Source organism: Plectropomus leopardus, chromosome 5, assembly GCF_008729295.1.
Source record: "Plectropomus leopardus isolate mb chromosome 5, YSFRI_Pleo_2.0, whole genome shotgun sequence".
Lineage (NCBI taxonomy): Eukaryota > Metazoa > Chordata > Actinopteri > Perciformes > Serranidae > Plectropomus > Plectropomus leopardus.
The window spans coordinates 14,549,979-14,562,553 of NC_056467.1; the positions used below are offsets into that span (position 1 = coordinate 14,549,979).

The window sequence follows — 12,575 nt, forward strand, 5'->3', positions numbered from 1 at the left end:
ACAAATAATAATAAGCAGTATGCATTTTTTCCAGATCTGAAAGACATGGGATACTTCCCTCAGGCTCTGGTAAAATGTGAAAATTTTCCAGGTGAATTTGGCAGTTATGTTGACACTATTGGACTTGTAGGCATGTCAACATCATACGGAAGAAACGTCAAAGTGATAATTCTCTAAACCACTGATGTGCAGGCTACATACACTGCTGCTGTATGTTTAAATGATGTCCAAAGCAGGTGCTGCAGATTCTGGTTCTCTAGAATATCACAAAAGACATATATACTATAGACCCTTTGGTCTCAGGGACTGTATTGAATTTTCTGCAACAAAGCAATAAAATGTGAACATTATGTTGCTCCGGAACGGATGTAGCAGGCCCCCACAAAAAACAAAAAAAGTCAAATGACCTAGACTTAATTTTTGCAACTTTACACAAACTATATTTGTATAAATTCCCAAGTTTCAGGATTACAAAGTTAACCTACCTCACAATGGCACCTAATTAGGAGTTAATACACACCTTATATTTGTGTTATAATTCCTATTATATTTTTATGCTGAAACCTATGCTCCGATTTCTTTGATTGGATTCATTGTTAGGTTTTATTGTCTTGACCATTATTAGTTCAATGCTGTATAGTAAAGTAACAGGAAACTATTTTGAAAATAGGTGATAATAATTTGTTGTTTACAATAAATATGCATAAAACTTGGTTTTATGGAAAAAATTCTTAAAAATGTTCATTTTCATTGCTAAAACTCATCACATCCTTTATATACTGTAAATGTGTAAAGAGTTTCAAGATATCTGATGCTTCTGCAGTCAAAGAATCTGACGCCAGTAATTTATGGCAATAATGACCAATGACCAACGTTTGGAGCACTTTTAAACTATCTCTGGTTCAAACACTGGCATGTTAAAAGGAAATCTTTCTAACTTTTCTATTTCCCCATCCTCTCCTCATAAATGGCACACTGCTTTACTATGCTGGTGTCAGTGAAAGGGCACAATGCACTTAAATGGCTGAAACTTTTGGCCAGATGAGCATTAGTTTTTATGTCTGGAGTAAATAACCCTTCTGATGTTTTCTTCCATGCTGTGTTTTACATATTATAGCCAGCATATGTTCCTGGTGAATCCCACCAAGGCCAAGGAATTGACAAAGTGTTTGGCTGTCAGAATGTGCTGGTCCGGCCCTTACCAACTGCACTTGGACACAGTCAGACAGCAGGAAGCGAAACTTCTAACTAAAAGCAAGACTAGCCTGTGCTGGTAGTGTATCAGAATATAATTGGCACATTTTATTTGATCTTTTAGAGGTTTAGCAACCAGTATGTCATTTGGCAAGATGAAGTGAAAATGAACATGCTATTCCCTTCCTATTTCTGGTGGAGAATTGTGATTTAAAAGTGAATTACAGTCTCTGCTGGATTTCTAAAAAAAATATATATACACATATATTAACTGCCATTTTGAAAAGCAGCTATTAACAGTTTAGATATTAAGTTGTTTTGTCAGTTATATAAGCCATATTGTGATGTTGTACTATTGTTTACACCAAGAAAGTAAGCACACACTGGCAGTACCATTTAGTCAGATTTAAACAATCTAGATTAGTTCCTTTTATTTCATTTTTTTTTGGTCATAAATAATAAATTTAAATTAGGATTCATGATTTTGACAAATATGTGTACCTTGATATTAAAAACATTTCTATCAGCATCACAGTTATAACATTTCAAGGAAACCAACATCTACATTTTTTTCTCTCTGTGGGCCTGTAACAACCAGTTATTCAAACTGATACAAGCCTGATGTATGATTAGTACTTCACTGATGTCCCATATATTTGTATGTGATGTCAACAACCAAAGAGAACAATAGCGGCAATGTAATGCAAGTCACATTAAGTAAGTATTCAAATGTGCCAAGTTTATCCAACTTTAACACTCTACTTGCCACTTTATGATGGCAGTAAATGAAGATTATTTTAGATAAAAATTATTGTCCCGCCTGCCCTACTGAGCTACGCTGAAGTGTTTGGAAGGCTTGAGATTTTCACTGCATAAATTATACTCAGTCCACCAGCAAACTAGTTCACTTGAATTAGAGTTTCCTTGGTTAAATTTGTATGGGGCTAATGTATACTTTATATCAGAGTGGTAAAAAAAACAATGCAATTAAAAAACATTATGTTAATGTGAACTGTGTCAGGCATGCACACTGTGACTATGTGTCTAAGTTAGTATAGCACATATTATTAGTACTATACTGTATGTATTTATTTGTTGATCTGGACCAAAAAAATTAAAAACAAAAACAGATGAATAGAATTTCAAATACTTGAACTATTTGAGAAGCGCTTGATTTAGCTTGCCAGTTACTTATGACTGTCTAAAAATAAACAGTTGGGACTCCTGGTGGCTTGGTGGGAAAAGGCGCTGGCCTGCCGTTACTTGCGACATCACAGGTCCAAATGTGGTTCATAACGTTTGGCACATGCCATTCCTCAATCAAATCTATCACTCTCTGGTGAAGCTAACAGCACAGAAATGCCATAAAAAGTCTGAAACAATAAAGTTAATTAAGCGCCTCTAATGTTTTTTTTTTCTTTATTTTCAAATATTTAAAATTAATTCATCTTGTCTTTGTCCTGATTTGAGCAGTAAAAAGGCACTGAGCTGGGAATAATTTTCAGTCCTAAACATATTACCTGCAATGAAATGGCTGGATTGTTGTGGGTTATAGTTTGCTGTAGGTTAGCAGCAGAGAAGGCTCTAAGATCAGCTTAGCATTAGTGTTTTTGGCATTTGTCCTTTGATGACCCCTATATAAACCTATCTCTTTGTTTGCGCCTCTCTTCCGTCTCTTTCAACATCAACCAACTGGTTGTTGGATGGATGTAACGAGCAGCAGATGTTTGGTAAGCATGACATGATTTAGGGAAGGGGAGGAATGGGAGTTGTATTGTTGTTCAGTGGTGGTCTTTCTTGCACAAGAGGCCATGATGCACAGCAAACATTTGTGACAATGTTGCCAAGTTCACACAACTTCATACCTCAGCATCCACTTTGTTAATGGAAAGTGGATTTGTTCTTTACGATGGGTGCAACACTGGTCATGTTAATGGTTTCTCCAGGTTTTCTCCGAACATTGTTGCCTGTAGACCAACGTCAAGATATTATCTGGGAGAGAGAACCAGGTATGGAGCTGAGGAATCCAGCTAAATCACTAAGTTTTATATCAGGGTTTCTCTGCTAATTGCCCCCATCATTGTCCTTGGAGAAGGGTTCATGTGAGATGAGCACAGTTGCTGTTCCTCAAGTCTTTAGAGTCATTAGAGTCATATCTCCCTTGCCCAAGGGAGATGAGGGCATGTTGTTCTTTTCCACCCATAATGACAGTATTTTTTAAGTGTCATCTATAGGCTATCCCACAGGTCTAAATGCAAGTTTTCACAGAACGCATTTGCATATCCAAAGATCTGTGTGATCTGTTTCCTGCATGTCCCACAGTTTCAAATCCAGCCTCTCACATAATCAATAACTGCGTATCCTAGTCTGTGTGTGGTACCTACAAACTTGTTTCTCTTAGAAACATGGTCCCGATGCTGTAGGAGACTTTCCTCATAGAGGCTGGGGGAGCGGAGCGAGAACTGGTCAAAGAGGCATGGCTGTGAGATGTGCCCGCCTCCAGGAAGTAACATGTCCCTGGGATCTCTTTGGGAAAATTCTCTGGGAGCTCCAGCCGCGAGCGGGGGACAAATGAAAAAGAGCGGTCATCTTTCAGCAACCTGTTGAGATGAGAAACTTTGTTAATGTACCATCAGCATCTATTGCCATTGCGACATGGTTAAAAACAACAACACGTATATGTTTGTGTTCATGTACAATGCTGTTACTTACAGGTAAGTTGTGGGACTGACATTGATACACCTCGGATGGCTCCCCGATTCAAACTTACTGGCCAGCGTAACATTGTTCCCGAACAGGCAATAACGTGGCATTTTAACTCCGACCACACCTGCCAGCACCGAACCTGTGTGGATACCTATTCTTAACTGAGAGAGGAAGGGAGGAAGATGGTGGATCAAAGAGAAGGAAAAAAGAGGTTAAATGGGAGATAAAGAACGAAATTAAATTGTGTTTCAAATACATTTCTTGACAACGCACATTCACTTGGCCTGAAAATGGAAGTTTTGCTGCTGCAGTTGTTTCTGTTTTTTCATCGAAATCTGTGTCTACATCACATTTTTAATGTGCATAAAGCTTAACTGTTCATCAACAAAGTCTGATCTGGAGATGAAATAATTAGTTGATTATTTGATCAACGACAAAAGTAACAGGCATTTTTAAAAATAATTTGTGAATCATAGTCACTTAAAAAAAAGATTTTAAACATCCACTGATTCCAGCTTATTAAACATAAGGATTTAATTATTTCCATTGAACTTTATGATAAAGAAACATATTTTCTTTAGCATATAGGCTGTTGATCAGATAAAACAAGCCATATGAAAACTATGTGCTTAAATGGTCAACAAGTGAATTAAAAGTTGCTACCGTTGATAGTCAGTAACAGATATAATCAGTTAAATTTATTATTATTATTATTATTATTATTAATGCAATTTCTTTTAACTAATGAAGATGCTGTTGAATAATCAGCCACGTTTTCTAGAGAATATTGCTTTTAATAAATGTTATCTGTTAACATTTAATCAGTGAGTTGTTTTGTAGGATAATGTGCAATGCTCATAATGCACAGTGTAAAATGCCAAACATTTCAGCAGCATTTAAAATAAAGATTTGATGACTGAAAACTGTGATGTAAACAAGTTCAAATGGCTCTTATGATAAACATTTTTTTTGTATAGTGTTTACCCTCATACATTAAATATTTTGCTCAATTTTGACTGTCTTTTTTTTCCACTAGTCAGCTGGTTTAAACTTTTGTTTAAACGGTGGGGAAATTATTCATCAGGTACATCCTTTTTAATATCACTGGGCTTTGAGAAACTACAACTGCATTACAGGTTTCACTATTTTCTGACCATTCATGACACTGAGATTAATTAATACAGAAAATAATTGGGAAATTAATCAATATAAAAATGATCTGTAGTCCTTGTTTGATCACACTGTGACCGATGTCATATCTGGGTTTGAAGATCTGTGAGCACTGTGAGCAAACACCTGGCATCTAAAATGGCAAACCTGTTACATCCTGAGCTGCACCTAAACTTACCTGGCACTGCTTTGAGTGTTCATAAATTATATCTCTCTGCTGAATTGATGCCATTTATTCCTGTGCTGCCTTTGCTATAGCACAGAGGCCATGATGTCTTGAATCAGAAGTGCTGTGTGCGCACTGATCCATGTTAGTGTAGCTGTTAATAGCTAATCTGATATCCTGTGGCAGCAGATTTGATGAAAAATCTTAAAATAGCAAGAGTGAGAGAGGAAAATTAATAAAACTAATAATTACCTCCATCTCCTCTTGGCAACAGATATAGGACAGCAACATGGTGCTCATATTATAATCTGGCTGAAGTATGAATCTATAAATGGTTGGAGGCAGAATGAAAGCTATCTAGCCATCATTCCAATTCGACCACTAACACTTCATGGCCACTCGACCGACTATTGATTTCCCTCACTTGGAAACAACAAGTCATTGCACACACAACACACACATACACATACATACATACATACAAACATATACACACACACACACACACACACACACACACACACAAGCCAGTGAAACCCAGTAGATTTCTAATGATCTACTTGAGCATCTCATCACCTAGGTACGCAACGCCACTGTGTGCATGCCAGCACACTACAAGGTAGTCATGGCAACAACAGGGCGATGGGGGTAGTGAGGTAGAAAGAGCACAGACAGACAGAGAGACAGACAGAAAGAAAATGGAGGGAGAGAGAAAGACAAAGATAAACTTATATTTAGATGGCAAAACCTTGACAGCACAGGAGAGGAGCGATAAAGAAAGCGAGAGACAGAAAGCAAGTGAGAAAGGGCTAGTAGGTGCACTAGTGTGACCTATTTTTTAGCTAAACTGTGTACAGATGGCTATGCACTTGTCTGTCTGTCTCTACAACAGACAACCACTCACAGACACACAAACAAATCTGCATCCAGCGCCCACTCTCCTCTTTATTCCTTAGTCTCAAAACACAGACACAGTAACACTCATACACTCTTCCCCTCCTTTTCACTATGAGTCAGCATCCACACAGCACATGGCTCTCAGTCAGCCAATGACTGAATGGCGCAGGAGCACAAACGACCAATCACACTGTAGCCTCTGGCCAAGCTGACAGAAGGATACAGGGATGGAGATAGACTGAGACAGAGAGATGAGGGAGTTGTTATAAAGTTAGTGTTGTTTCATATATACTCAGTTGTCGTTGTATTACGTTGTAATAACGTATCATATCAAGGTTTCTAAAGTAACGTAATATATATGCAGACTTCTTTAAGAGACTGTAGACTGTATAACTAATGGGCGCTGCTACCGTGACATCACACATTGAAGCCTCGAGGTCGGCATTTTGGCCATTGTCATCTCGTTTTTTGGGGGGGCACAAATGACCGTGTTTGGATGACAGGGTGGAGCTGCGGAGTAGTGAAGAATGGATCTGAATCACAAAGAGTAGCGACGCATCACAGACAGCCTGTCACTTAAGCAGTCCCACTCTTAAATACACATAATTTGGGAACTTAATAAAATGTGAACTCCCCTACAGTTGTCATGCATGTCGAAATTAGCTATACAGATCAAAACTGTTTTTGTTTTTTTTGTACCAGCCAGTAAACACCTTTGTTTCTGCTGAAAAGTTGGTCATTTTAACATGGGTGTCTATAAGGACTGACTCTGTCACTCAACTGTGTTTTAGCAAGTTATTTCTATGTCGGCTCCAAATGTGGGCGTTTTGTAGCTACCCAGCGGTGCCAGCACAACTATTTTTACCAGGATACTGCTGCTTTTCATGCCCGGATTGTGACCCAAAACCGAGTATTTTAGGCCAAAACATGATTTTTATTAACAACTCATCAAGTGGCTTTGTGCCTAGACCACAGCATTGTTGAAACAATACGTCGCAATTTTTCTGCTACATAATAAGGTGCAAATCTATCGTACCCTTGGTTTTCGGCAATTGGGTTACCGTTATGGTAGACTGCCTTAGTTGAGCCAAATGTACCTACACACAAGCAATGTTAGACGTTTGTCAAAGGAGAAGGAGAGGAGTTGTTTTAAGTAGTTTTATGGCAGTGTCTCAGACACTGCTGGTATAATATATGTTTGGTGTACATAAGCCCACATAAACACATTTTAAGCAATATTAGCAGTGACATGATAAGCACTCACCTGCTCATACACCCATTTATACACATAAGAAAACACTTGCAAAAAAATAATGCTACAGGCCTAAAAACGAAGCAGTGATATTGATGAAAACAACTTACAATGTTTGGTTTCTATATGTGTTTCTCTCTGGACATCATACCCCTCCTGTATTTCTCTCTGTGTCTCTAGATCACTCTCTGTATTTCTCTCTCACTAAACACTTTCTCTCAGTTCTCTCTCACAGTTCTCATGCTAGTTTGCATAACAGTGCAACATTGGCTCGAGTTTGAGTGCACTCACTGAACAGGATTTATCATGCTGAAGTGCTGAATATCTCTATAACTCCCCTTTAAACCAACATGAAGTGAGGACGGATACGAAAGAGAGAGCAAAACAGACAGCATAAAATAAAGAAAAACAGAGCAGCAGGAATAAAAACTGAGTGGAAAAGAAAGTGAGAAACAGAAGAGGAAAATGAAAGGAGTGAGGTCAAGCAAGGCTGCAAAGGAGAGAATTGGGGGGGGGGGGTCAGAGAGAGAGAAAGTGGAAGAGCAAGAGAGCAGGCCAAAAATGCTTGGCAAGGCCTTTCTATTTTGAGACAAATGGACAATGTTAGGAGCAGGACACAGAACAGTGTCCTGCCTGTTATTCAGCAGCTATCTGTCTTAGCTTCTCTCTCACATACATGTTTTGTTCCTATTGGTGTCATTCTCTATGTGTATTTTTGCGCAAGTTAAAATCAAATGCACTTACTGCCATAAAAATCGCCATTGTTAGCCTAAATTTCGTTCATACTGAAAACGTGTCAATACTGAGGCGTGTCAGCGTCTCAGTACTTCCCAAAAAGCTATCAGCCCCAAAACCATTTAGTGCTTCTGAATATATTTTGTGTGGTGCATTTTTTAAAATTTCACAAGAGTTCACACAGTGAAAAAAATATTAAATACCACCAGCCTTATCTTGCTTACGATGAATACAGAATAATCAGACACCGCAACAACAACATTGATCTTAATGTCTCTCTCTATTATGTAACATTTGTGGGTTGTGCCAAACAGGAAATAAAATGCAATTTACTGTTGGTAATGACTCTGACTCATATTTATGACACTGAAAGTAAGAACCCAGGCCTGCAAATCAACCAAAGGCAGCCTAAGGGTGATGGTTGACCTCAACAAAGACTGGTCAGAGGATCGACATAAATAAATAATATCCTACATTTGCTTTAAATCTACTCAATTAACCAGAGAGGTTTAAACTCAGTTGTGCCTCTTTCCTTCCCTCCCTACTTAATATACCTATCTTTTTTTAGCAGGTTGCCTATCTCTGTCTGACTCCATAAATACATAAAATACTGTTAAATGCAGTTCAAGGTGGACACATGACATGGATTTAATTTTAATCTTGTCTTAACAATAAATCTACAAAAAAAAGTTCTACCTTTAAAGCATTTTTTATGTGCCATTTTACTGCAGTTAATTTATGAGCCATATTTGTTTTATATGTCCCTCATACCCCTTACCACCTGAATAAGCGTGTGTGTGCTAACACGGGGAAAACCTGGTAAAATAGGTGTTAGACTTCTTTTCCATTGCTAGTAGTGCAAAGCTGTGTACATGGCTCTGCAGCAGACATGCATGCCTTTCTCTCTCTCTCTCTGTGTGTGTGTGTGTGTGTGTGTGTGTGTGTATTTTTACTGGTTTGTCACTTCGCCATCATGTACAGGCCAGACAACAGATTAGTAAACACTAAAAAAAGAAACATGGAGGCCAGTGAAAATGTTACAGTGATTACCTCTTAATTTCTCTTACTGATTTGGTCTCCCTCTCTCAAACTTGGTGCAAACTATATTTTGAACAATTTTTGAGCACTGCTTGGACAGAGAGAGCATATTTTCTGGTGGTCTATCATTGTATCATGCTGCCAAAAGGTCTAAAATTAGTTAATCCACCCAAGTGTAGTATTTCCACAGGGAAAATACAGCAATTGCATGTGCAAGACATAAACTAAAGAAAAGTAACCAACTTTAAAAGAACAGTTTCCTGCAGTAATGTCAATCAAGCAACCTTTTTGGGGTTATGTACAGTCAATACAGTAAGGATAGCTCAATGAACACATCATATTTCAGTAACATAAAATGGAGAAAGATGGAAAAAGTAAAAAAGGACAGATTTAGGAAAAGGGAATGGGTGAGGCAGAGAGAAGTAAAGAGAGATGGAGCGAGAATGGACTTGAGTAACAAAGCACACACACACAGACACACACACTCAGAGGCATATGGTACATAAATAGAACAAAACATCACATGCCAACACCCACACAGCACACAGGCACATGTAATGATCTCCCCCTGTAAACATGCATCTACATTGAGGAATATTCATGAACACTTGAGCACCATGCTCTATAGTGCAGCATCTCACTGAAAATCATAGTAGAATTTAAGTGTTCAAATGTGAAAAATGATTTGGCTGCACCAGTGATGGGCTCTATTCTGACATCTGGGTTGGAAGAATTTGCTAAGCTCAGACAAGTCCATTATTTATATTTAGCAAAACATGTCAATCATAACACAAACCCTTCAAGTCAATAATATATTCTGTTATCACCATGGCAACTGCTCATGATGCGGTCTGTGGTGCTGTAACCTTGACTCCAAGTGTGTGTTGAAATATTCAACAATGTGCAAAAACAGAACCAGAAAACCATTTATATCCAACGGTTGTAAGATAAGATACGGGTGGTCACAGACACCGATTACAAAATATATGGTTATGTATGTAGCAGAAAAAGAAAATGCATAAACAGACAAAGCAACTGAACTCTGCAAACAAGTCATGTAGCCACATAATCTAAATGTCTTACATCAGTTCCCAAATGGGCAGAGGAAGAACAGAAAAATCTAAGGCAGACAAACCATGAATATGTAGAATACAGGAAGGAAGGGAAGCAGCAATAGGAAATGTAATCAATGCATGAAAAAGAAAATAGCAAATGGGAAAACAATATACGGTAATTTGTCTGATTATTTTGAATCTGTAACAAAATATAACTATAAGTCTTAATTTATGTTTACCCTTTATCTAATTGTTGAGTTTACTTAAAATTTATTTTTATTAACTTATTTTGTGAAGTTGATGCAACTTAAATATCTCAAATTTAATTAAATCAATCTCTCAGCAACTTCAGTAAACCAAGCATATACATCAGTTATATTTGTACATTTTTAAACATGTTAACAAAACAGACTCACAGATCTCCTTACTTCATCATTAGCAAAAATCCTCTTTCTCATGATGGTTTACCGAAGTTGCTAACAATTATAAAAGGACAAGTTCATTTCACTTGTCATCTTTAAGTTGCACCAACTTCCCAAAATTAAATAAATACAAATTTCAAGTAAATCGTTTTATTTACTTTCCTTTTCCCAGATTATTTTAAGTAAGATCAATTTGTCTGATTTACAGTGCAGTTTCTGTGTGCTAGCAGCAAAGTTGTGTTACAAAAGTAAAAACTCACCTTGATAGGTTTCCCATCAGGTGTCAGCACTTCCTCAGAAAGTTCCATCATCTTCAGAGCCATGTGTGCAATTGGCTTCGCATGACTTTCAACCTTCTTGTGAAGTCCTCCTGCCACACAGTAGGCATCGCCTATTGTCTCAATCTGTTGGAGAAACAGAGGACGAAGGGCAGAAACTGAAATGAATAAGTGCAGCTGTGAGCATAATTTGCTGATGTGTGAAAGAAGCCATTCAGTCACTCATACCATCACCACTGAGTAAAAGAAATTTAAAGCACTCCTTTATTACCCTTGTAATATAAGAATTGCAGTGTCTGTGTTTTTCTCTCTTGTCCTACATTATTCACAACAAGAGGTGCTAAGCATTTGGAGAGGATCTCACTGAAGCCACTTACAGCAGCTTGCTTTGCTTCTGGCCCAGTCTGAGAGGACAGAAACCCAAACATAAAAAGCATTTCTATTAAATCTTTCACTAAAGCAACCATCACAAGCTGCCTGAAATTCTACCTCGCCTTCTTATTGAAACATAAAAAGCGCCCATAATTGCAAAATTTTATATCTTATTGAATGTTTTTAGATTCACTTACAAGTTTTTCAGAATTTATTTCAACATAAAACAAGTAGCTTTTTTATATGTAAGAAACACAAGCAATATTAAAGGAATGCTTCACTCACACAAACTAATTATTTGTATGTCTGTTACTCAGTGCATGTTACCTTGAATTTGTGAAGAAAACTTTTTTCTCTCATATGCTTCAACAGTGAACGAATAATCCAAAGAAGAAATTGTTGATGAATTGAAGTAAATGTGGACCACAATTATAAACAGCAAAGCTATATCAAAATATCCATTTACAAACTCCCACACAAGTGCAGTATAATCCAGTTGTATACTCAGAACTTCCCAAACAGTTTCACACATGGACAAGTATCGCACCTGGGCGAGCATGGGTGTTTGAACTCTGCTAAATAAACTCCATGAGCAGAATTTCAATTTATGCGCCTGCCCAGATGCGCTACTTGTATGTGAAAGTGTTTTAAATAATAAGGTTTAAGCAAAAATGCATGTTTGGGAAGAGCTAAACATACGACTGGGTAAATGAGACCGGGATTATACTTCATGAGTTTTGGCAGAGTTTATAACTTGATGTTTTGATGTAGTTTTGTTGTTAAATGTAGACCCCATTTACTCCAGTCATCAACAATCTTCTCTAATTTTGAGATTAGAGTCATGGCCGCATGCAAGAAAAAAAGTTTTCTTTACAAATTCAAGGGTATCACAGGGTGAGTAATTGATATACAAATAGTCTTTTTGTGGGTGAAGTATTACTTTAAACATAAATGCTGGCTATATTATATAGTACAAAAGCTGACATCTGCTAAATAGCAGGAATAATGCATTATCATAAAGGTTTAAAAAAAAAAAAAAAAGGTTTTTTTTATTCTTTAGTAACAGGGCATCTTTAGGCTCTGATATATTACAGACCACCTTGTCTGCTTCGATTCGTGCAAGATGATAATCATTAGGTGGGTAGAGTTGCTTGGAATAATCTAGTGCAATCATCATCATCTAAAATAAAACGAACCAAAAATACTTGTCCCCACCAGAAGAGCTTTTTTGTATTAATTCTTTGTTCCTTTCAAACACTGTAGTGGAAACACTGTTGACAAGGCAAAATG

The 12,575-nt window shown here is 37.4% G+C and overlaps 1 protein-coding gene across 1 annotated transcript in view; it reads right to left on the reverse strand.

Moving 5' to 3' along the window:
- Positions 1-2,137: 2,137 nt before the first annotated feature.
- The window catches only part of gucy1a2 (guanylate cyclase 1, soluble, alpha 2), a 47,322-nt gene continuing 36,884 nt past the window's right edge, over positions 2,138-12,575 (reverse strand). Inside the window, exons 7-9 of the mRNA XM_042486715.1 lie at positions 10,896-11,039; positions 3,907-4,061; positions 2,138-3,794 (exon numbers count right to left, since the gene is read on the reverse strand). Coding sequence (XP_042342649.1) covers positions 3,575-3,794; positions 3,907-4,061; positions 10,896-11,039 — 519 coding nt within the window. The 3' untranslated portion in view covers positions 2,138-3,574. The remainder of the gene's footprint in view (positions 3,795-3,906; positions 4,062-10,895; positions 11,040-12,575) is intronic.